Source organism: Rutilus rutilus (assembly GCF_951802725.1).
Source record: "Rutilus rutilus genome assembly, chromosome: 21".
In the NCBI taxonomy this organism is placed as follows: Eukaryota; Metazoa; Chordata; class Actinopteri; order Cypriniformes; family Leuciscidae; genus Rutilus; species Rutilus rutilus.
The window spans coordinates 32,439,876-32,464,913 of NC_140226.1; the positions used below are offsets into that span (position 1 = coordinate 32,439,876).

Genomic DNA, 25,038 nt, shown 5'->3' on the forward strand with positions numbered 1-25,038 from the left:
CCACGCCCTCTTATTATTTATACATGAAGACGTAGCCACGCCCTCATATTATCATACTTGAAGACGTAATCACGCCCTCTTATTATTATACATGAATGAAGACGTAGCTACGTCCTTTTATTATCATCCACGGATGAACAAATGCATCAAATCAATAAATACTGAAATACACAAGGAATTTAAACATGAAAAATACACAAATAAACATGTATACATACATTTCGAAATAAACGCTAAAGCGTGAATTTGCTAAAAAATAAATGGGATTTAAATGTAGCGTCGAAAGAAAACTAACATCATGCAAAGGACGGTAAAAATAAAAGAAAAGAAAAAAAGATAAAAACGACGTTTACGGCTCAGCGCATGTACGGAAGTGGCGTCACGATTAGCGCCAAACTTGAAGTCACTCACTGAGGAAGTAAACAAACAGTGTCTGTAAGTACTTCTCTCAATAAGATCTGTTAAAATATATTTCTTTGATAAAATATATGTCGAAAATTTTCCCCAATGTATGCTCTTTCTTCCACATTAATTGGAGCCGTTGTAAAGTTAGAAACAAGTTTGTAAGTTATCTGTGTCATTATTTGACTCATTCTAGAACTGATGTCGTCGAATTTAGATTTATTTTAGTCTATTTACGTTTACTAAAATATTAGATACGTGTTCGGTTATTATAATAGATGATGAAGTGTAAGTAAAACAGCAGGTCTGTATTGATTTGATTCTGTATATCAGGGATAGGCAACTTCGGTCCTGGAGGGCCACTGTCCTGCAGAGTTTAGCTTCAGCCCTGATAAAAACTCACCTGCCTGTATCTATCTAGTAATCCTGAAAACATTGATTGCCTTGTTCAGGTGTGTTTAATTAGGGTTGGAGCTAAACTCTGCAGGACAGTGGCCCTCCAGGACCGGAGTTGCCTATCCCTGCTGTATATTGATCTATATTAGGGTGAACGTGTGTCTGTGAAACGTTAATACTTTTATTTGTTGTGATTTTGCTTTCAGACTTTCGAGTGTGAAGGATGAGCAGTCAGGGTTCTGACCGAGGGTCATGGAGGGGTGCAAACAGCTCATCTGCTGGAGGAAGAGGATGGAGAGGAGGAGGAGGAAGAGGATGGAGAGGAGGAGGAGGATGGAGAGGCCAACAGTGGAGAAGAGGAGGAGGAGGAAGAGGGAACTTTCCCACCAACAATACACAAAATAGTAAGTGTCTGAACAGTTGGGTAGCTTGTGACCATTTACAAAAAAAAAAAAAAAAACTTGATTCAAGTACATTTTATTCATTTAAGCATTTTATCCAAAGCAACTTACAATAGAAAAACATAAGCAATTCGTCACAGAGCGAACAGTAGTCATAGTATACAATGCCAGGTTTGTTAAAAGCTAGATAAGAAAAAACTAAATGAACTTTAAAAAAAAATTATATTAATAAAGTGGTACAGGTACAGTATGATGTCGCTTTGTAGGATAACTGGCAAAAACCCTCGACAAAAACAGCAGGATTTTTCTTTTTTAGGAAGAGGGAACTATTCCACCAACAATACACAAAATAGTAAGTGTCTGAACAGTTGGGTAGCTTGTGACTATTGACAATAAAATTTGATTAAAATAATTTACATTTACATTCATGCATTTAGTTGACACTTTTATCTAACGCAACTTGCTATAGAAAAACATAAGCAATTCGTCACAGAGCACAACAGTATTCGTAGTATGATTGCCAGATTTATTAGAAAGCTAGATTAGAAAAAAACAACTGAACTAGGAAACAAATGCAATAGAATTAATTATATTAAAGGGATAGTTCACCCAAAAATGAAAATTACCCAATGATTTACTCCCCCTCAAGCCATCCTAGGTGTGTATGACTTTCTTCTTTCAGCCGAACACAATCTGAGTTATATTAAAAAAATATCCTGGCTCTTCCAAGCTTTTTCGGGTGAACTAACCCTTTGATAATGTTGAATATTTTTTTTTGTTACACTGACGTTTGCCATTTTTTTAATTATTATTATTATTATTATTATTTATGTTGTTGTTTTTACTCCACAGGATTTACTCCACAAGCTAGTCAGGCAACCCTTGATATCACGTGTCCATACAAAGGATGGCGACTCTATTTTTCTGAAGGTTTTATATTTTCCCATTTCCATTATGAATGTATTCTTGACCTGTGGGATATATATATATGTCTGAATGTCTTCTTGATTTTGACTCTAGTTTGTGATTTGCGTTTGTTCCTTTTCCAGGATTTGTTGAGAGTTCACCTTATGTTGAGAAGATAAAAGTGTTTGAACGGTACTTCACATCGCAGATGGATCTTTATGATAAGGTATCAGATTTCAAAGCATGATTCTCCCTATTTCCAGTGTTGAAAAACAATATAATATAATTTTTTTTCACCCTCAGGATGAGATTGAAAGGAAAGGGAGCATTTTGGTGGACTACAAAGACCTGTTGTCCAACAAACAGATTTCACACTCTTTACCTGATCTTGCCAAAGATCTTAAAGAAATGCCTGAGAAGATACTGGACTGCTTGGGTGTGGCAATTCATCAGGTGGGTTTTGTGTTACGCATTTACACTGTTCTTCTCAGTGTAACATTATGCCAAAATCTCGGAAGATCAAGCTGAAATAATCGACTCTTTCTCTGCAGGTGCTGACTGTGGATCTGGAGAGACATGCAGCAGAACTGCAGGGGCAGGAGGATCTTCCCGCAGGCGTACGGCCCATAATCAACACCCCACATATCAGCGCCAGGTGAGTCTGTCACGATAACTACTTTTTGCTGTGCAATATATTGTCCCAGAAATAATTGCGATAAACAATTTTATTGCCATTTTAAGACCATTTTATGCCACTGAATATATAATCGTAATATAACAGGATAATAATGCAAGTGGGCCTACACACTTTCAAATGACAACAATCATTCTTTAGATCATGGAAATAAAGTGTCAAAAAATGTAATATCCTAAATAAAAAAACTTGAATAAATAGTAAAAAAAAGCAAAGTAACAAGTAGGAAAAAAATGCACTTGCAAATGCACAAAAGGCACTTACGGAAATTTCCATTTACAGATTTTTCCCCTGGCTTTCTTTTCTCTGTAAAGTAAAGGTGCACACTATTGCTGAAAACACAAACCCTGCTTAGCAGTCAGATGTCCGTATGAACAAAGACACAGATGCCTCAACAGGCCTTATCTGCTGCTAAAGCTATTTACGCCGTGACGTTTATATTTGCACCAGAACAGTGGATTGCAGCAAGTGCATTTGGACTTGTTTTTTCAAACTGTCTGTAGTTGTCAGGAAAACACTATAACGGCCCAAAGACCTGTCGATGTTCACCTGTCGATGTTCACCTGTCGATGTTCACCTGTCGATGTTCACCTGTCGATGACCGCTCTGTGTATGAATAAAACTATTCATCATGAAGGAACTGCCCAAGCCCTGCTTTTACCTCTGACGCGGAGAACAGACAAGATGACAGCACGATAGGCAAAATGTTGGTGACATTCATTATCATGTAAACATAATGGGCGATATATTGCATCACCAAAAATGATTGAAGTCATGTACATATATTGTGCGATAATGTCAATATATGTATTATTGCGACAGGCCTAGCGCCTGGTGAGTCTGTTTACTTTCCTTATGTATTCAAATGATTAAAAATTGAGTCAAGTCAAATGTATTTGTATGTTTCACAATGCACGTTGTTTAAAAGGAGCTTTACAGAAAATAATGATGTTAACGTTTATAATATCTTCATGCCTTATAGTTGCATTTAGCAGTTTAGAATTAGTTTACATTTTGTGACAATACTAGCAATCAAGCAGTTGAGATATAATATATCGCATGTATCCGGATAAAGACACGCTTATATGTCTAACTTTATTTATAGAGTTCGGCGATAATATAGTTATGGAAGCTTGTTTCCGCCACAGAATAAAACATTTTAAAAGATAATTGCGACTTTTTATCTCACAATTGCGATTTCTCACAATCTCGCTTAGAATTGCGAGATATAAAGTCAGAATTGCGTGAAATAAAGTCGCAATTGCGTGTTATAAAATCAGAATTGTGAGATATAAAGTCAGAATTGCGTGAAATAAAGTCGCAATTGCGTGTTATAAAGTCAGAATTGTGAGATATAAAGTCAGAATTGCGTGAAATAAAGTCGCAATTGCGTCTTTATATCAAGCAATTCTGACTTTATAACACATAATTGCGAGTTTATATCTCGCAATTCTGACATCTTTTCTCAGAATTGTGAGATATAAAGTCCAATTCTAAGAAAAAAAAAAAGACGGATCTCACAATTCTGACTTTATAACACGCAATTGCGACTTTATATCATGCAATTCTGACTTTATATCTGCAAATTGCGTATTATAAAGTTAGAATTGCGTGATATAAACATGCAATTCTGAGAAAAAAAGTCAGAATTTCTCACAATTGCGAGTTTATATCTCATAATTCTGACTTTATAACACGCAATTACGACTTTATATCACACAGTTTTGACTTAACACACAATTGCGACTTTATATCACGCAATTCTGAGATAAAAAGTCACAATTACCTTTTTTTATTTTTCACTCTGTGGCGGAAACAAGCTTCCATATATAGTTTCATTTTGTGACGAATAAAAAACAAAATTTCTTTTTCTCTCTTTTAGGCTGTATAACTATGAGCCACTGACTCCTTTGAAGAGTCTGAGAGCAAATTTATATGGGAAGTTTGTTGCGATCAGAGGAACGGTGGTGAGAGTGAGTAACATTAAACCGCTCTGCAGTAAGCTGGCGTTCGCCTGTAACAGCTGTGGAGATACACAGAGCGTCACACTGCCTGATGGGAAATACACCATACCCACTAAGGTGCAGTGTGCTTTCAGCTTCAACCGACATTACTTGTATATAACATGTTTAACAAGTTTGGATTTTGTGACATTCCACCCATATTTATCTAATATCTATATTTTATTTTCTTCAGTGGAAAAAAAAAAACTGTGGAAAATTACTGAGAAAAGAAAGAATAATCTGTAAACAATACATATAAAATTAGACATTGCATATTATAAGTAGTAAATGTCACTGTTGCTGTATTTAGTGACATCTAACATGATGTTTATTCATTTTTTCTGCAGTGTTTACAGGCTGAATGTCACGGACGGTCATTCACTCCAAACAGAAGTTCACCATTCACACTCACTGTCGACTGGCAAACAGTAAAGTATGAAAATATATAATTACCTGAGCAGAACAAATTTCATAAACAAATAGCTTTTTTGAGTTTTATTTGTCATTGCTCTCAGTGTAAATCTCATCATCGAATGTTCAGCTATTGTTTCATGAGCATTTATTTTTTACATTTATTTCTATTACTACATAATTTTGTTATAATAGTGTTTGCCACTGTTATTTTAGTATTATCCATCCATATACTATTATACTATTTATCAGTATTTTTAATTAGCTTTTTTTTAATACATTTTATTTTATTTGATGTGCTTTGTCATTTTTATTAGTGTTTTGAAATATTTCTGTATAGCCTTCATTTGTATTAAAGTTTTAGTAATTTTAGTACTTCAACTTTCTCAAGTTTAAGATTTTTTTTTAATCTAATATTTATGTTTTATTTAATTTGAGCTTTATTTCAATTACTGAAAGTGATTTTTAACAGTGTTGGTTTAAGTTAACGATAGCAACACTTTGGTGTGAGATGTTTAAGACACTCATTGCCATGATTTCTCCTCCTGTGCTCTTCACAGGGTTCAGGAGATGATGTCAGGTGACCAGCGTGAGTCCGGTCGAATCCCGCGCACCATTGAATGTGAGCTCACGCAGGACCTGGTGGACAGCTGTGTGCCTGGAGACATGGTCACCATCACAGGGGTCATTAAAGTGTCCAGTGAAGAGAGTAAGAGACATTGTCCACACTGTCAGTGCAAAGATATATAGACTCGTATACATGAAGCTGCTGCTACTTAGATTCAAGGCAATTTCTTATTAACAAATGGTTGATTCTCATTCATTTAGCATCTCAGAAATGTGTCCATATTACAGTCAGCTGGTGCTATTTTTACATCTGACCTCAGCGGTCTGGCAGGACAGCCTCGGGTGGCCTTCTGTCTGACTCAGTTACTAGATGATGCTCACATTCACTGCTCTTTGTGTTGAGCTGTTATACCCCTCCACATAATAAAATGACTTAGACTCAAATGGATATATTATATCCATTTATATATTTATCGGAGTGTCTTATTTACACTATATTCAAAAAGCCCGCCATTGTCTGGGTCGGTGAGACAAAACCGACAAAATACACAAGGCCGTTATTACGTTCCTCCCCAGTCCAGGAAGAGAAAGGAGTAATAAAGAAAATGGTGGGAATAGTAGGAACAGGAAATTTGTTTTGCAACTTTGTTTTGATAACAGAAAAATGTTTTATAAAGTAAACAAAGTTTTTAATGTGAATCCGCCTTTTCCCGACCCCATTACCATCTCATATCAATAGTGTAAATAACCCCTGTCTTTGTTTATTTGGGAAGTCGCTGTGTAATAAGCTTTTAGTAGCTTTGATTAGAGAAAGACGTATATTTTTTTTATGACCAATATAATTTTTTTCGATTCGATAACGTGAGGTGAAGGTGAAGGACTGCTTTTTAGACTTATTATGTCTTATAACAGCACATCCAAACGTAATTTATTAAGTTTCCAGTCCTGGATAAAGTAACATTAAAAGTTATTCCATGATTTGTGTTTGTGTCTTTCTTCAGGAAGTGGCAGAAACAAGAAGGACAAGTGTATGTTCCTGTTGTACATCCAGGCAAATTCAGTCAGCAACTCGAAGGGTCAGAAAAGCAAAGCCACGTCTGAATCTGAGGGACCGGGTCCTTCAGTGGAGTTCTCCATCAAAGACCTCTACGCCATCCAAGAGATCCAAGCGCAAGAGGACCTTTTCAAGCTCATAGTGAAGTGTGTAACATTTACACTCTATAACATGTTCACATATACTGTATTATCAATGAAGAAGCTAATGTGAGCGTCACTGTGATTGCAGCTCTCTTTGTCCTGCCATTTACGGCCATTTGGTGAGTGTCCAAATATGTTATTATTCCTGTCATTTTAATGTTTAATGTATCACTAGGCTTCTTTATTGTGGGTGTTCATATGTTACTGAGCTCATATCATAACCATGAAGAAATCGGAGTTGTTTTTGCATCTTAGATTTAGTAAATGAAACGATACATAAAATGACACGACTCCTTTAACTTGTCTGCAATCCCTGTGTTTTCTCAGCTTGTTAAAGCAGGATTGGCTCTGGCTCTTTTTGGCGGATGTCAGAAGTATGTTGACGATAAAAATCGTATCCCAATAAGAGGAGACCCTCATATGCTTATCGTTGGAGACCCTGGACTTGGTAAAAGTCAGATGTTACAGGTACATGATAATATCTGATGCATTTATCACCTAGTCAGATGATTTTAAGTTTATTAATATGCCATATGTGTGCTGCTGTTGTTGTGTGTATCCAGGCTGTGTGTAACGTGGCTCCACGGGGTGTGTATGTTTGTGGAAACACGACCACCACTTCAGGACTGACTGTATCTCTGTCCCGGGACAGTGGATCGGGAGACTACGCTCTTGAAGCTGGAGCGCTGGTGTTGGGAGATCAAGGTATTTCAACTTTGAGAAACATGGTCTTAAATCAATTCAGGATACACATGTGGAAGAGCGTTATCTGGTGTAGCAAGGTTAGATGTTGTGGGAAGAAGGAGAACCAGCGAACGTTAACACACATTTTAATACCACAAATAAAACTAAAGTAAAAGACAGCAGCCTCTCACGGACGACTGCTGTCACATATAATAAAACAAAACACAACATAAGTCCAGGCCTGATCCTCTCTCGATCTTCACTGTCATCGCTCCTCCTTTATGCTTGGGTGATCAAGGTATTTAAACTTTGAGAAACGTGGTCTTCTGAATCAATTCAGGATACACATGTGGAAGAGCGTTGCCTGGGTTTACTCATTTAAAAACAATGCGTTTAATATTTCCTGCAGGCATCTGTTGCATTGATGAGTTTGATAAGATGGGCAGTCAGCATCAGGCTCTTCTGGAGGCCATGGAGCAGCAGAGCATCAGTCTGGCTAAAGCTGGGATTGTCTGCACTCTTCCTGCTCGAACCTCCATCATCGCAGCGGCCAATCCTGTCGGAGGGCATTACAATAAAGCCAAGACTGTCTCTGAGAACCTGAAGTGAGTCAATGCCTACTAATAAAACTTTTTTTTTTTTTTTTACATTGATTATAAAGCTGATTGGGTTTAAGATAAAGCGATAAGTAACAAGTAGATTTGTAAACCATGATAAAATCAGTGTTAACGCACCAGTAATCCTGAATAGATAATGGTTTATGAAAGATCAGCAAACGCAATATGATTGTTTAATAAATTAATAATAATAAACACTTCAGTGGCCAAGTAACATAGTTCGTTAGACTAACTGTTGATATTCATATTTTGGCTCTTTAATGGTGTCAAACGTACAGGCAATACAGGCAAAAACATTGTGTGTTTTTTCGAACACTGGTCAATTTTGCTTTCATAACATGTTTACTTCCAGACTAGTGGAAAGAAAACATCCCAAATACTCATTCAAGTGTTTATTGCACTTTGTCTATTTGTATTTGTAGATTTCAAGTACAGTAGGCCGTTTTCTCAGACAGACATTTCCACTTCAGCAGCACTTACACACACCAGTTTTATTCCTATCTATATTCTGAAGGTTTCCACAGAGGGGTTTCGTTCGTTCATATATCATTCACCTGATTAATATAACATTTTGTTCCTAAAAACATGCTGGCTGATGATTTATGGAGTGATAAAGAGAAATATCCCAAATCCCCTCTGTACTAACCTTTATGTCAACAAAATGAAACAACATTTTTAAATCTGGTGTTTTCCAGTGTTCAAATTTCTGTGCTGGAGTATGCAAATAAGTTTTAATTATGCATAATTTGGATATTTAAACATAACATTTTAGAAAACTTTGCATTAGCTGGATGTATCTGTTATTTAAAATTTGTGCCTTTTTCACCTGTGGTGCCTTGCCTTTAATAAGTTTCAACATCATTATAACCATTTGCCTCATAAGATTTTAAATGTTTCGACACACTGTTGTATTAAAGAGGACCTATTATGCTTTTTACCATGTTCCTCTTTCCTTAGTGTGTAATGTTGCTGTTTGATCCTGTAAAAGCTCCATTTCTTCTCTATATCAGTGTCAGTGTTTCTGAAACGCCTCCATTGTAGTCTTGAGTTTCTTCCGGGAACGAACACGTCACAATATTCCTCATTTAAATAATTCATACGCAGAATAAAGGGGCGGGGCCTGGTTGAGTTAGTTAGTAGTGTGTTAAACTGGTGGTTATGGTAAGGGGCGGGACATTTCCCAAACACACTCGAAGCGCTCGACCAATCAAAACACACTGATCCAGCCGACCAATCAGAGCACAGTGTGCTTTTCAGAAGGAGGGGCTTCATAGAGACAGGAACTAAACAGAGCGTTACTGACAGACTGGGAAGAGACGAGCTGCAACAATGGAGAATATGAGGAAAATAATCAACATTCAAGCATGAAATCCTGTTCTAGTAGAGCCCAATAACAAAAGCAAGACTTTGTAAAAGGGCATAATAGGCCCTCTTTAAAAGTGTTGCCTGTGTCACTCTAGAATGGGAAGTGCACTGCTGTCCAGGTTTGATCTGGTCTTCATCTTGCTGGACACCCCTAACGAGGACCACGACCACCTGCTGTCCGAGCACGTGATGGCCATGCGAGCAGGGAAGAACGCTGCGGTCAGCAGTGCTGCGGTCACACGCCACTGTACGCAGGAGTCCAACATCTCCATTCTGGAGGTCTCCTCGGAGAAACCGCTCTCAGACAGACTCAAGGTAACATTCGCCTTCTCTTAAACCAATTCTAATGATACTCCTTAATGGTAACACTTTATAATCAGGTTTCACTTGTTAACTGCATTAATTAACATGAACTAACCCTGTATATTACTTCTACAGCTTTTATTAATCTTACTTAGTTCATTTCAGCATTTACTAATACATTTTGTACAGAATACAAAAACTGTATCTGTTAACATTATTGCACTGTGAAATAATATGATCAAACACTGAACAATTGTATTTTTTAATTAACTAACATTAATAAAGATTAACAAATGCTGGAAAAAACATTGCTCATGTTCGCCAATGCAATAACAAATGTTAACAAATGAGACTTCCTAATAGCTTTCATTACTAACATTAACTAACATTAGTGGTATTTGCTATTATCATTATTACTTTTTCTCATAACTTACTATTACTACTTACTATTACTTCTGAACCGGTTCTATTGCTAACCCTTCATGGTAACACTTTACAATAAGGTTTAATTTTTTAGCATTAGTTAACTACATTAGTAACAATTTATTGATCATTATGTTAATTTTAACATTTATTAATACATTTCAAAATTGTATCTGTTAACATTAGTTAATGCACTGTCTAACATAAACAATGAACAATTGTATTGTTGACTAACACAATTATTTATTATTATTATTATTATTATTATTATTATTATTATTAACAAAGATTAATAAATGCTGTATAAAACATTGTTCATTGTTCATGTTAGGTAATTAATGCATAAATAATGTTAACAAATTAGAATATTGTAGTGTCATTAATTCATAATAACTTTTATTAATGTTTCCTTATGCAAGATTCACTATTACTATTGCGTATGCATATTTGAATGTACAGCTACTGATCATATTTTGATTATTGACTTAATTTACTGTATGTACAGTATGTTTTATTATTGCACCTACTATATTGTCACTGTACTTTAGTATATTACAGCTTTACAACTGTTCATTTCTGTTTTTTTCATCCGTAGCTGGTTCCGGGACAGAACTTTGACCCCATTCCTCACCAGCTCCTGCGGAAGTACGTGGGTTACGCCCGGCACTACGTTCACCCGTCTCTCTCCGCAGAGGCCGCGCAGGTCCTGCAGGACTTTTACCTGGAGCTGCGCAAACAGAACCAGACAGCCGACAGCACACCCATCACCACCCGCCAGCTGGAGTCCCTCATCCGGCTCACAGAGGTGGACATAATCTCCATACAAGATCAGATCTACCATTTTATATTTATTGTTGACTTTAAGCATCGGCAATTTTCTTTTTAGTGGTGACGTTGGCTATTTATGGAAGCTTGTTTCCACCTGGGAATAAAAAAAAAAAAATTAAGAATTTAATAAAAAAAAAATAATAATTTTAAGAATTTGCTTTATATCTCGCAATTCGGACTATATAACTCGCAATTGCAAGTTTATGTCTTGCAATTCTGAGAAAAAAAGTATGAATATAAAATTCTGAATTTTTTCTAAGTTGTGAGATACTGTATAAACTTGCATAAAGTCCGTCACTTTACTGTATAAAGTCACAATTCTGAGAAACAGAATTTATAGTTTACATCGCACAAATCTGTCTTTTTTCTCAGAAATGTGAGATATAAAGTCGCAGTTGCAAGATGAGGCTTCAGTATTTTTGGTCTGTTTTCCACAGACGAACTTAAAAAGTGCAACAAAAAAAAAATACAATCAAAATATTTTCAATTTGATATAATCAAAAATATTATCCATTTTGATTTCTTGAGGTCTAAGTAATTCATTTAGGGTCTCTGCATTGCATGACAATCAAAAGGTCTCTCTCTCTCCTCTCTCTCTGCAGGCGAGAGCTCGTGTTGAACTCAGGGAAAAAGCGACTCAAAGTGATGCGGAGGATGTTGTGGAGATCATGAAACACAGGTGACGGTGTTTTCTACGAGTTATATAGAATTTTGACGTGAGGACTGTGTGTTATGATTGTTACTAAGTAATGCATATTTATTTACACCCATATTGGAAAAATTAAAATATTCTAATCCCAAATCGCATATGTATGCACTATTCTAAAGCCCAAAGTATGCACTTCAAAAAGTGCACTTCAAATACCCTGATGATGCACTTATTTAACCAAAAAAAACAAAAAACTAGAAAAAAAATGTCGAAGCTCTACTTTTGTAGCCAAAAGGGAAGGGCTATCAGACTCCGCTGCTGGATCACAAAATAACCTTTTAAACCTCATACACTTGATAGTTGAGTACATAGTGCATACAAGTTGTCTCCTTAATGACGTACTATACACTAGTATGATTCTGAAATGTGTCTTTATTGATATCTCTGTGTTATACATGTGATAACTCCCTATACATCCTCAAATTAAATAAAATTTGTATGGCCTCAGTTCTTGAAAAATTGATAAGTATTTATTCATGCAACAGAGTGACAAAAGCTTTTAACAAATGCTGAACTCCATCCTTCATGTTCTTCTGCGTTTAGCTTGACCGACACATACTCTGATGAATTTGGCCGTCTGGATTTCGACCGCTCTCAGCTCGGCTCTGGCATGAGCAACCGCTCGAAAGTCAAGAAATTTGTCACGGCTTTAAACAGACTCGCTGAGCGCACCGGCAAAAGCATGTTTGAGCTCCAGGAGCTGCGACAGCTCGCCAAAGATCTGCATGTACAGGTGAGCATCAGCTACTTTACACAGTACACTGTCAGATGACTTGAATTTGAAAATCTCTTAAAGTGCCCCTATTATGCTTTTTTAAATATTTCCTTTCATGCAGTGTGTAATATAGCGGCCATTCCCAAACTGTGGTCCGTGAGGGTACTGCAGGTGGTCCGTGGAAAGGCAAAATAAAATATAAAATAATATTTCTTTACCTTCGTTTTACCAGGAAATTCCCATAAAAAAAAAAATATGTAGGCCCATATTGATATAAAATTTAAATTAAATTGTCAAGTTATTGTGTGATTACTAAAATAGGCTAGTGGCACTCTCTTCTATTTAGAGGTGCGGATTAATTCAGGTAGGACTGTGTGTAGACATATTTTATTATGTGTATTATGAGGTGGTCCACGAAAATTCTTGATAACAAATAGTGGTCCACACACACAAAAAGTTTGAAAACCCCTGTCAAATAGCTGTCTGTGAATGTGAATGCTCTGCAAAGTTGTAAAGTCAAAAGTGCATGATAGATAAAGTTATTGTCTCCCTAAAGAAAGAATCGACTCTAAACTGCCTAAACGAGTCGTCAGGACTTCCAGTCTCACTCTGTAACTCATTTGCATAATGCCTGCCTATGGTCTTCATTGGCTAACGTGAACAACGTCTACTTTGAGCCGTCCTCAAACACTAACTGGCTCGTGTTGTGTACATGTCGAGAAGACGCTGTTTTCTGCTCTGCAAAAGTGAAACCTCTTTGTAAACACTTCCAAATAATGAGGATGTGGAGAAGAGTCAGTGGTTTAAATTACCACAGCGATATAACCTTCTGGCGACTTAATGAGATTTACAAAATGCTTATCCATTAAAGATTACAGAGCCCACTTTATTTAGACCAGTATGCTCCTCAGAATCACAACCTGTACGTATGATTAATTATTGATGATATATTTTCTACCGGGTGTTCAAAATACTTAGTTTTGTGTTTTATATTGTGTAGGTCTCTGGCTAACCGGCTAACTCACGTTATCAGTCTTACTGAAGAACTTCTGCTAATCAGCTGTGGGCCTCTATTACCTAAAACTGTCTATTAATGCAGATCATCTGTCGTTCTTACTACTTTGAGGAAAGAAAAAGGATGGAGCAAGATCTGTTTTACAAACTTTAATGTTACATCAGTCATTCACGTTAGTGCTAGGCTAACGTAAGCACCGTTACTGATACAGTTAATGATACAGTTTCCACATGTGCAGAAATGCACACATGGGTTTGTTGATGAACATACACTTGTTAATGCTCAAGGTGAGGAATTACAGCTGCAACATCTCATAATGTACCTCAAAACAGTAGCATATCACTGAGAAACGTCCTTGCGATAGAGTTTCAAGTTGAATAACTTATAATGTTTCATCATCGGACTCACGCTCTGTAAAATCAACGCCATCGTTACTGTCTTTACAGTGTGAACAATCGCTGAGCTTTAGGAAGCCTCCGGAGCTGAAGTTCAGTTATGGTAATGAGTGTTTGGTTTCCGACACGCGCTGTACGTGATAGACCAATCACAACAGACTGAGCCGATCAGATCTGGCCAATCAGAGCAGAGCAGGCTCGCGGAAAGGTGGGGTTTAGAGAGACTGATTCATCTGACAAGCCGTTTGAGTTATTAAACAGTTTTTTTTTTTTATGCATGTAAACCTGTTGAGATTCAAAACAAAATTAGGAACCTTTAAATGGGGCGCTTTAATGTTCTTCCCTGTTTAATCTATCATATTCTTTTCTCAGGTTGTGGATTTTGAGGGTTTCATCGGTGCGCTCAATGAACAGGGTTACCTTCTGAAGAAAGGCCACCGGATCTATCAGCTTCAAACCATATGAATGAACCATCTCTTATGATGTTTTTACAATGTTATTGTGCCATACTGTTGGGTCTGTTTTTTTAATGCAACAAATATTATATTTATATCACACAGTGTAATGTATGTTTACATTAAATGTACATTGTTTTCATGTACATAAATAGACACCTAGTTCTCTTTAAATAGCATGTACCTGTAAATACTATGTACAAAAACCAAACCGTAACCATATTTAATGTTTATATGATATGATTGGCATTGCAATGTTAGCTGTGTGTCCGTTCAGCAGATCCTGTTGTGTTCGATACTGAATGCTGTTTATTACAATTTTAGGTAACAGTAAAATAACCTTATAAGAACCAACACTGTGAAGCTAATACATTTAATTGCAATAGATTAAAATGAAAATAATATGGAATATGCATTCATTAAAGGGTTAAACAAATAAACAAATCAAACAAAATGACACATTTCAAAGTTTTTTACTCTATTTGAAGGAGTTCCTTTTAATTATGACATTAATATCATACATTTATATATATATATATATATATATATATATATATATATATATATATATATATATATATATATGATTATTTATATATTATTATTATACAGTATATAGAACAATATTACTATTTATTATTAGCTGATCATTTGAATTGCAGTTTTATAATGTATGTTATACTAGAATATAAAAGATAATGGTACAACGAAGCAAACTACCATCGCTGCTCACTAGAGACAATTGTTACTACATTAAAAATGTGGCAACTTGGTATCCACTGCCATCAACATCAAATTATATTATATTTCCACTTAATCTGAAGCATTTAATATGCGTTAGTTTATTTTTATTAATGCGTATTAGAGCGCGGCTCCTTTAATACCCGCCCTTTTTTGACAACTGTCGTAAACATTAGCAGGCGGGTCGGACTGACTCGGAACACGGCAGGGCAAAAACATGTGGGTCGCCAATGAATGTCTTAAATAGAAAGGAATATGAACGAATTAATTTCGAAATATGCTGCTAGATGCTCGGTTAAACAGATCGCGGATATATATCATCTACTTTGACTGAGATAAAGCAGCTGACATGTTTTTGGCAGCTTGTTTGGCGAAGAGCGGGTTCGGCTGTGCTAAAGGACACACACACAGACTGACCGTCAGCACTGCTGCCACCTGCCACTACAGAAGATCTGCAAACACACAGCTGAAACACACTACTACAGCACAACTCACATGGCTTCAGAGACTGAAGACCTGTGGACCAGATCTGGACCTTCATCAGAGATCAGACCCCCTCAGCTCGGTTATATGCAGAGCCAGACTCCAGAGGCATCACTGCAGGCTTCATCTGCCAGGCTTCACCGCTGGAAGTGTGTGTGCTGCCTCCAATGGCTTCTGTACTGATGCATCTAGAAAGCCAGTTTTGGAAGAAAAATGTTCAAAGCAGGATTCAAGGGAAAAGGAGGAAGTTCAAGGACAAGGAGCCTCTCCACCTCCAGCTAAAGAGGGACATTTCCAGTTTAACGAGCTGGTGAGTCGAGGCAGATCAGAGTTTTTATTACACTCTTATTATTAATCTTATTTATTACACCTGTCTCACTTCTAAGTAAAGTACGTCAAGTTTTTTTTTTTTTTTATTGTGGTCCGGGGAACTCTATGAGGCCACAGGGTGAAAACAGTGAAGAAGAAAAGAAAAAAAGTTGTTGTTTTTATTAAAAAAAAAATGCATAGAAATAAGTTAATTAAATTATATTTCAGTAAATGTTCAAATTATATTAAAATAAATTTACTTTTATATATTTATTTTATTCTATTGTTAAACAAATGAATTTAAGTAAATTATAATAAATAGATTAAATTAAATCAAACATTAATTAGATATAAAGAAATAAATAAACAATAAAAAAATAATAGCGTATGAAATATTGGATCTAGTATTGTGTCACTTTGTGGTTGTCAAACACTAGTGGATCAGGTTCATAGTTAACACTGATGTAATAAGTTTTAAAAAATTGTCTAAAAATAGAATTTTAGTAAATGTTAGTAAATGAGTTAGTAAATGTTCTTTACAATAAATGAAGTTTGCTTTAATATCAAACATCTCACTTAAGCTCACTTAAGGAGTTGTTTAGTAAGATTTTACTAGAAAAGGCTTTAGAATTTTTTACCATATGTTAGTGTTAAAAATCTTCAATTTGTTTGCTTGTTCTTTTACTTATTTTTTATGTATGTAACTTGTGTTTTTGTAATTCAGTTTTTGCCGTGAAGATAGTCATAGATGTGGACATGGCATTAAATAAAACTATACAGATACTGCTGATACTTCTTGAATATCTACAACAATGACATGCATTTTTAAGTGTGTTAAATGTCTTTTGTTCATGCATATCCATAATTGAATGTAATGCCATTTCTTCACAGTATGAGAATCCGTGGACGATCCCTAATTACCTCTGCATAGCCCGGATCGCTCTGTCTCCTGTCGTGGGATACTTGATCATGGAACAGTACTTTCACGTCTCTCTGGGGCTGTTCTTACTGGCCGGAGCAACAGACTTGGTAAGTTGGAGAGAACGTGATCTGATCTTATGATGTGTAATGCTTGAGGATTTTATAATGAACTGTCCTAAAGGAGATTTTGTTGTATTGATCAATGGTTTGGCTTTTCAGCTGGACGGCTACATCGCTCGCAACTGGCCCAATCAGAAGTCGGCTCTGGGCAGCGCTCTCGATCCATTGGCTGATAAGATTCTCATCAGCGTTCTTTACGTCAGTCTGACATACGCACAACTCATCCCTGGTGAGATGATGTTCATTTTCTGTCATTTTTTTATTCACCAGTGTAGCTTAATTTCTTTAAAGAGCACCTATTCTGCTATTTCCCATGTTCCTCTTTCTTTAGTTGCTGTTTGAACATGAAAAAGTCCCTCCAGCGGGAGTTCTTCTCTATATCAGTGTCAGTGTTTCTGAACTCCCTGAAACGCCTCCATTGTAGTCTTGAGTTTCTTACAGGAAAGAACACTTCACAATATTCCTCATTTAAATAATTAATACGCAGAATAAAGGGGCGGGGCCTGGTTGAGTTAGTTAGTAGTGTGTTAAACTGGCGGTTATGGTAAGGGTAACATTTCCCAAACACACTCGAAGCGCTCGACCAATCACAACACACTGCTCCAGCCGACCAATCAGAGCGCAGTGTGCTTTTCAGAAGGAGGGACTTCATAGAGACAGGAACTAAACAGAGCGTTACTGACAGACTGGGAAGAGAGGAGGCGCAACAATGGAGAATATGAGGAAAATATGTTTTCAAGACTTTGTAAAATGGCATAATAGGTCCTCTTTAATAACCAATTTGAAGTTCACTACACAGTGTTGGTTTATTAATGTTCTTTTAAAATCCTTTATGTGGTTTGAACAACCACTTACCAGCTTACAACCGTTATGCTTCATCACTCCATATTTGCATAATTAGTTATTCACTTTCTGAGGAAGCACCTTGTGCATTATAGCAGTTAACTCAAACAGCTGTGTAGTTCTAGATGTAAACTCGTGCAGATCTCTAAACTCATGCTGTTTTTCCTCAAAGCTCCTCTGACAGCACTGATCATCTCCAGAGACATAGCGCTGATCGCTGCTGTTTTCTATGTGCGCTATAAAACAGTTCCTCCTCCAGTAAGTGAAGAACTTTGAGCCGTTTTGTGGTGCTTTCTATCATATTTCTAACAGAAAGTTATAAGGAATGCAGTGGTCAGATTTATGTTTCATCATTGCACTTGTTTATTTTATGTGGACTGTGGGATAGTTCACCAAAAAATAAGTCATTACTGACCCTCATGTTGTTCCAAACCTGTATGAGTTTCTTTCCTCTGATGAATGTTAGTAATCACACAGTTGACTGTAGTATGGAAACAAAAAATACTATAGAAGGCAATGACTACCGTCAACATTACCGACATTCTTCAAAATATCTTCTTTTGTGTTCAACAGAAGAAAGAAACTCGTACAGGTTTGGAACAACTTGCGGGTGAGTTAATGATGACAGAATATTTGGGTGAACTATCCCTTTAATCCGTGTCCTCAGACATAAGTGTGTTTTACAGTTCATGAAGTAACAATATGTGTCCCTGGATCACAAATCTCGAGTCGCACGGGTATATTTGTGGCAATAGCCAACAATACATTGTATGGGTCAAAATTATAGATTTTTTTTTATGCCAAAAATCATTAGGATATTAAGTAAAGATCATGGTCCATGAAGATATTTTGTAAATTTCCTACCGTAAATATATAAAACATTTATTTTTGTGAGTGAATGCAGCACAATCGTGAACATAAATGAACAACTTTAAAGACGATTTTCTCAATGTTTCGATTTTTTTTTTACACCCTCAGATTCCAGATGTTCAATAGTTGTATCGCGGCCAAATATTGTCCTATCCTAACAAACCATACGTCAATGGAAAGCTTATTTATTCAGCTTTCAGATGATGTATAAATCTCAATTTCAGAAAATTGACCCATGTGACTGGTTTTGTGGTCCAGGGTCACATATGTGACGTTTGTCTTTATTTTCTGCACAGGTGACACTCAGTAAATTCTTCAACCCCTGTTACACCACTGCCCGACTCAGACCAACACTCATCAGCAAGGTGGACTGAAACACAAAACCTTGTTTCAATGCATATGTTTTTACTAAAGTTTCAGTTTGTATTTCTACCAATATCAGATTTTAATCACTCTGAACCAAGAATGGATAGAAATTTAAGTCAGTACTGATAGTAGGCCTGTCGCGATTATTAATGAATCGTCTGATCATAGTTGAGATAACCGCAATAATTGTGCAGCCATTCAAATGAGGGAAATACTATACTATTATTTTTTTAATAATGTAATCTAATATAAATATTTTTCATATATTTCTGTGGAAATTAATGATATTTGTCAAATTGATTATTTATAATACAATAGAAAATAGTCAAAATTATTTATATTTTTTCTGTGAAAATTAATATTTATGTAAACAATTATTTATTACATTATAATAAATCATTATTTATATAAATATTATTCATTTTCAATTAATTCACAGTAAATCATATAGGCCTAATTGTATTATAAATGTTATTATTATATTGTATACGATTCCAAATAAAAACAAAAATGCATTATGCTTAACACTGTAAGTGACATGAGCAAAACAAAATTAAATCATTAATTGCAATTATTTGTATGACTATTCATTTCTGGCACAAAATTCATGATTGTGACATGCCGGACTGAACCATTATGATGATCAGTGTTATATACAGTGCTATGCATAAGTTAATACACCCATGCTAAAGTTGACTAAAAAGAGGAATAAAAAATCATATTTTGGAAATTGAACTTAATGCCTTAATTTAAAAAATTAGGAAAAATCCAACCTTTAAGGACACCAATTTTCTTTGTGAATGAATAATGTATCGTAAATAAATAAATGTTCTTCCTTAAAATACATGGTGCATAAGTTAGTACACCCCTATGTTAAATTCCCATAGAGCATCCTGATAAAGTTCCCTTGGCCTTTGGAATTAAAATAGCCCCACATCATCACATAGCATTCACCATACCTAGAGATTGGCATGGTTTTATGTTAGCCTAATGCTAATCAAACTAGCTTTTAGGCTAACTGAAATAAAACCATGCCAATCTCTAGGTATGGTGAATGCTATGTGATGATGTGTGGCTATTTGAATTTTTCAAAGAAAATTGGTGTCCTTAAAGGTTGGATTTTTCCTAATTTTTTAAATTAAGGCATTAAGTTCAATTTCCAAAATATGATTTTTTATTCCTCTTTTTAGTCAACTTTAGCATGGGTGTATTAACTTATGCATTGCACTGTATCTATATTCTTTTGTCTTGTGTCTGATAATGTACAGTAAGATAGAAAAGTGTGTGTGTGTGTGTTTCAGATCAACACGGCGGTGCAGTTGTTCCTGGTGGCGGCGTCTCTGGCGGCGCCTGTGTTTCACTACACTGACAGTGTTTTACTGCAGTCACTGTGGTGAGCTTTCACTCCTCGTATCAGTCATTTATCATCATCATCACTCACATTATTCTCATTATTCAATCAAACTAAATGAATGTGTGTTGCGTTGGCAGGTACATAACCGCACTGACGACCACCGCGTCTGCTTACAGCTACTATCATTACGGCAAAAAGACCGTTGAGATTCTGAACAAAACCAAGTAGTCCTGCAGTCATCGGACCTTTGACGGATACATTCAGGAATCCTGGGAATAATCAGTCATTGTGAATAATGGAAATGAATGCCACGGTCTGACTTCTGTAACGGAGGCACTTTAGTCTGTATAAAGTCAAGAATTATTTTGATTACAGTATTAAATTCATGTGGTGTCACTTCTGATCATATGATTTCAACTCCATAGGAAACTTTTTTTAAATCACTTTTAATGAACTTTGGGTCAATTTTGAAAATAAAAAATGGACATCAAATACACAGTCGTGTTTATAACAAGTTCAAAAAGAAAAAGATTTCAACGCTGAATGTGTTGTAGTGTGACTAGATTTGATTTGGTGTTTAACAGCTTTTTACTGAAACATTCACAAGATCAGCGTACAACGTTTCCTTTAAGAAGAAATAAAATTATAGATAGTCTAAAGAATAGAAAACATTCTGAATCAATGGTTAGGTGTTTACATGAATATTAGCGAGGAGCAAAGTCCAAATGGCCCGAACTGCTAAGAATAATCTGCTTTCATATTGAACTTTGAACTTATTGAATCACTATACAAATTGACCAACTGTTTTAAGTAGTCATTAAATATTTCAATATAATAATTAAATCCATTACAGTGAAACATTCATTCATACTGTACTATAGTTTTAAAGGATAAAATGTAGGTTTATATGCACTATTATTTTTTTGTACTTGTCAAATCGCAAAGTATACTAATTTGAACATTAACAATACAAATTTTTCCTAATTATATATATATATATATATATATATATATATATATATATATATATATATATATATATATGTGTGTGTTTAAAATCACCTCATGATTCTGTGTTCTTTCATGTATGTATGGATTTCAATCAATGGGCCTTAACAAAATGTGTAGTTCATATTTATTAATGTATTAATTTGATCATGCATGGTTGAACACATTTATGCATAAAATCAAAAATCTATTTTGTAAATGCGCGAAGTTCTGGCCTTGCACAGTGGAGCTTCGCCTCCAGCTATTATGCAGGCAAGGTTTTGGAATATATATGAAATTATTTAGTGATGTTACTTGGGGGGAAAATAGCTTTAGCTAAATGAAATAAACTTTGATTGACAGCTGTGAGCTAGGCGTCGTACAGCAGCGTGCAGGAAAGGTAAGTTCCTCCACTCTTTTTGCTCTTTCCTATGGGTTGTAAAATGCTGGATTGGGGATGGAGATTAGCCTGGTTAGATTGAGGTTCTCCACGGGTTGTTTCTTACACTGTTTATACAGGCAGACGCTCAGTGTCACCATGATCAGCATCAGGACGCTACACACCCCTAACAGAAACACTGTTTACACCCATCCAGACAGAGGTGCAGTTCGGAGATCCAGTTTTATTCCGTCCGTCTTCCTGGTCTTTATGCACGGATTCATCCACTATCATGGGACTCTGTGTCGGAGTTTTGGTCGTGAACTTAGTCTCATCTCGTGAATTTGGAGATGGATGCACTGTAGGTGTGACTGTTGCTGGTTTTGGTTTCGCTGTACTTGATTCCATAGTTGTAGACGTTGGATTGATGGTAGAGACTGTACTGGGATTTGATCTAGTAACTGCACTCGATGACTTTGGGCTGGTATCGTCATCTACAGCAATATATGTATATGCAAACCGTTAATTTGGTCTTAATTCTTCACATTTTCAAGCAAAGCAATATACTCATGTATTGAATTGGGATGTGTTGTTAAAGGGATATATGCTGTTATCTATCTATCTATCTATCTATCTATCTATATATATATATAGGCTACAGACCCTTTCCAAAAAATTTGAATATCATGGAAAAGTTTATTTATTTCCATAATTCCATTCAAAACGTTAAACTTCCATAGATTATAGATTCAGGGCCCACAACTGAAACGATTTCAAGTATTTAGTTGTTTATTTGTACATAATTTGGGCTTCCAGCTCATAAAACCCACGAAAACAGGATTTCAAAAAATTTGAATACTGTGAAGAAATCAGCCCAAATTTTACAGGGCATGAATGTTTTAAACTGAGTGTCACACACTACTCATCTACTAAACTCAAAGCACCTGCACAGGTTTTCCCAGGTGTCATTAAATTGCTTAACTTTGGTTCAATTGTCTCAGTTAGGATCAATATGGGGAAGACTGCAGACTTGACAACTGGCCAGAAGACCATCATTGATACCCTCCATAGGATGGGTAAGCCACAAAAGTTCATAGCTAAGGAGGCTGGCTGTTCACAGAGTGCTGTGTCCAAGCATATCAATGGAAAGTCTAGTGGAAGGGCAAAATGTGGCAGGAGAAGATACACCAGCAGAAGAGCTGACCGTGGGCTTCAGCGGATTATCAAACAGAGAATCCTGCTGGAAAATGAAGTCAGCATCTCCATAAAGCTTGTCTGCTGAAGGAAGCATGAAGTGCTCTGAAAATGTCCTGGTAGACGGCTGCGTTGAGTGGACAGCACAGTGGACCAACACCAGCCGATGACCAACACAGACTGTGGAAACTTCACACTGGACTTCAAGCATCTTGGATTGTGTGCCTCTCCATTCTTCCTCCAGACTCTGGGACCTTGGTTTCCAAATGAGATGCAAAATTTGCTCTCATCAGAAAAGAGGACTTTGGTCCACTGTGCTTTATTAAATCCAGAGTCAACGCAGCCGTCTACCAGGACATTTTCAGAGCACTTCATGCTGACTTCATTGGGCACTGCCCACACTGCCAAAAGAACCAAAACCTGGTTCAATGACCATGGTATTACTCTGTTATTACTGTGTGATTTCATGTAATATTCAAATTTTCTGGGATTTTGATTTTGTGGGTTTCATAAGCTGTAAGCCATAATCATCAAAATTATAACAAATAAAGGCTTGAAATATCTCACTTTGCATTTAATGAGTCTATATAATATATTAGTTTCACCTGTTAAGTTGAATTCTTGAAATAAATAAACTTTTCTATGATATTCAAATTTTTTGGAAAGGGTCTGTATATAATCAATCCCATTATATATTTAGTTTGGAGTCAGTGAGATTTTTCTAATGTTTTTTGAAGGAAGTCTTATATGTTTACCAAGACCGCATTTATTTGATCAAAAAATACACACACAAAAAAGAAAGAAATATTATTACTATTAAGAATAACTGTTTTCTATTCTTATAAATTGTAAAGTGTAATTTATTCCAGTGATCAAAGCTGAATTTTCAGCATCATTACTCCAGTCTTCAGTGTCACATGATCCTTCACAAATCATTCTAATATTGAAACTGTCAGTAATTGTTTTTTAGGACTCTTTGATGAACAGAAAGTTCAAAAGAACAGCATTTATTTGAAATATTTTTGTAACATAAATGTTGTCACTTTTGATCAATTTAATGCATCCGTGTAAATTTCTTTCAAAAATAACCCAAAACTTTTGAACAATAGAGTTTATATATTTTTTATATATATGTACAGCGGGGGAAATAAGTATTGAACACGTCATCATTTTTCTCAGTAAATATATTTCCAAAGGTGCTATTGACATGGAATTTTCACCAGATGTTGGTAACAACCCAAGGAATCAGTACATACAAAGAAACAAAAACAAATAAGCTCAGAAATTAAGTTATGTGTAATAATGTGAAATGACACAGGGAAAAAGTATTGAACACATGAAGAAAGGGAGGCGCAAAAAGGCATGGAAAGCCAAGACAACTGCTGAAAACTTACAGTAATTAAAAAGCAATCCAGCCCCCTGTCAGTGGAAATTAATAACAGCTGGTTCAGTCCCAAATGATGGCCTACAAAAAGGTCTCATTGCCAAGGTGTCACACAAGACACATCTCATGATGGGTAAAAGCAAAGAGCTGTCTCAAGACCTTCGCAACCTTGTTGCAAAACATAATGATGGCATTGGTTATAGGCGCCATTCTAAGCTTCTGAATGGTCCAGTGAGCACTTTTGGGGCCATAATACGGAAGTGGAAAGACAATAATTTCACCATAAATTTGCCTCGACCAGTGCTCCTCGCAAGATTTCTGATAGAGGAGAGAAAAGAATAATCAGAAGAGTTGTCCAAGAGCCAAGGACCACTTGTGGAGAGCTTCAAAAAGACCTGCAGATAGCAGGTACTGTTGTCTCAAAGAAAACAGTAAGTAATGCCCTCCACCGCCATGGCCTGTATGCACGCTCACCACGCAAGACTCCATTACTGAAAAAAAAGCATGTTGAAGCTCATTTAAAGTTTGCTGCACAACATTTGGAAAAGCCAGTGAAATACTGGGAGAATATAGTGTGGTCACATGAGAGTAAAATTTAACT

General features: G+C 36.0%; 2 protein-coding genes across 4 annotated transcripts; both read left to right on the forward strand.

Moving 5' to 3' along the window:
- The first annotated feature begins 365 nt into the window (after positions 1–365).
- On the forward strand, positions 366–14,921 carry mcm8 (minichromosome maintenance 8 homologous recombination repair factor). Of its 3 annotated transcripts, none has more exons than XM_084392706.1 (19): positions 366–435; positions 1,005–1,202; positions 2,052–2,129; positions 2,249–2,331; positions 2,409–2,558; positions 2,657–2,760; positions 4,682–4,880; positions 5,150–5,235; positions 5,774–5,922; positions 6,782–6,980; positions 7,066–7,096; positions 7,305–7,445; positions 7,541–7,682; positions 8,071–8,266; positions 9,739–9,958; positions 10,965–11,174; positions 11,800–11,876; positions 12,450–12,639; positions 14,404–14,921. In XM_084392706.1, exons 2-19 carry the CDS (start codon positions 1,022–1,024, stop codon positions 14,494–14,496), a joined length of 2,529 nt encoding a protein of 842 aa, XP_084248832.1. In that variant the 5' UTR covers positions 366–435; positions 1,005–1,021; the 3' UTR covers positions 14,497–14,921. The 3 variants fall into 3 exon arrangements, with proteins under 3 accessions (XP_084248832.1, XP_084248833.1, XP_084248834.1); XM_084392707.1 differs by lacking the exon at positions 366–435 and adding an exon at positions 600–706; XM_084392708.1 differs by lacking the exon at positions 366–435 and adding an exon at positions 645–690.
- Positions 14,922–15,389: 468 nt separating this feature from the next.
- Positions 15,390–20,987, forward strand: crls1 (cardiolipin synthase 1). Its single transcript, XM_084392816.1, has 7 exons — positions 15,390–16,020; positions 16,911–17,048; positions 17,160–17,289; positions 18,076–18,161; positions 19,070–19,138; positions 20,441–20,532; positions 20,631–20,987. The coding sequence occupies exons 1-7, from the start codon at positions 15,577–15,579 to the stop codon at positions 20,719–20,721; spliced, it is 1,050 nt and encodes a 349-aa protein (XP_084248942.1). The 5' UTR covers positions 15,390–15,576; the 3' UTR covers positions 20,722–20,987.
- Positions 20,988–25,038: the final 4,051 nt, after the last annotated feature.

Coding starts and splice junctions, on each gene's coding strand:
- mcm8 (XM_084392706.1), top strand. CDS start 1,022: ATGAGCAGTCAGGGTTCTGACCGAGGGTCATGGAGGGGTGCAAACAGC. Junction 5,236..5,773: donor GTCGACTGGCAAACAGTAAA/GTATGAAAATAT, acceptor TGCTCTTCACAG/GGTTCAGGAGATGATGTCAG. Junction 7,683..8,070: donor GCTGGTGTTGGGAGATCAAG/GTATTTCAACTT, acceptor TATTTCCTGCAG/GCATCTGTTGCATTGATGAG.
- crls1 (XM_084392816.1), top strand. CDS start 15,577: ATGTTTTTGGCAGCTTGTTTGGCGAAGAGCGGGTTCGGCTGTGCTAAA. Junction 17,049..17,159: donor TGGCCGGAGCAACAGACTTG/GTAAGTTGGAGA, acceptor TTGGCTTTTCAG/CTGGACGGCTACATCGCTCG. Junction 18,162..19,069: donor ATAAAACAGTTCCTCCTCCA/GTAAGTGAAGAA, acceptor TTTTCTGCACAG/GTGACACTCAGTAAATTCTT.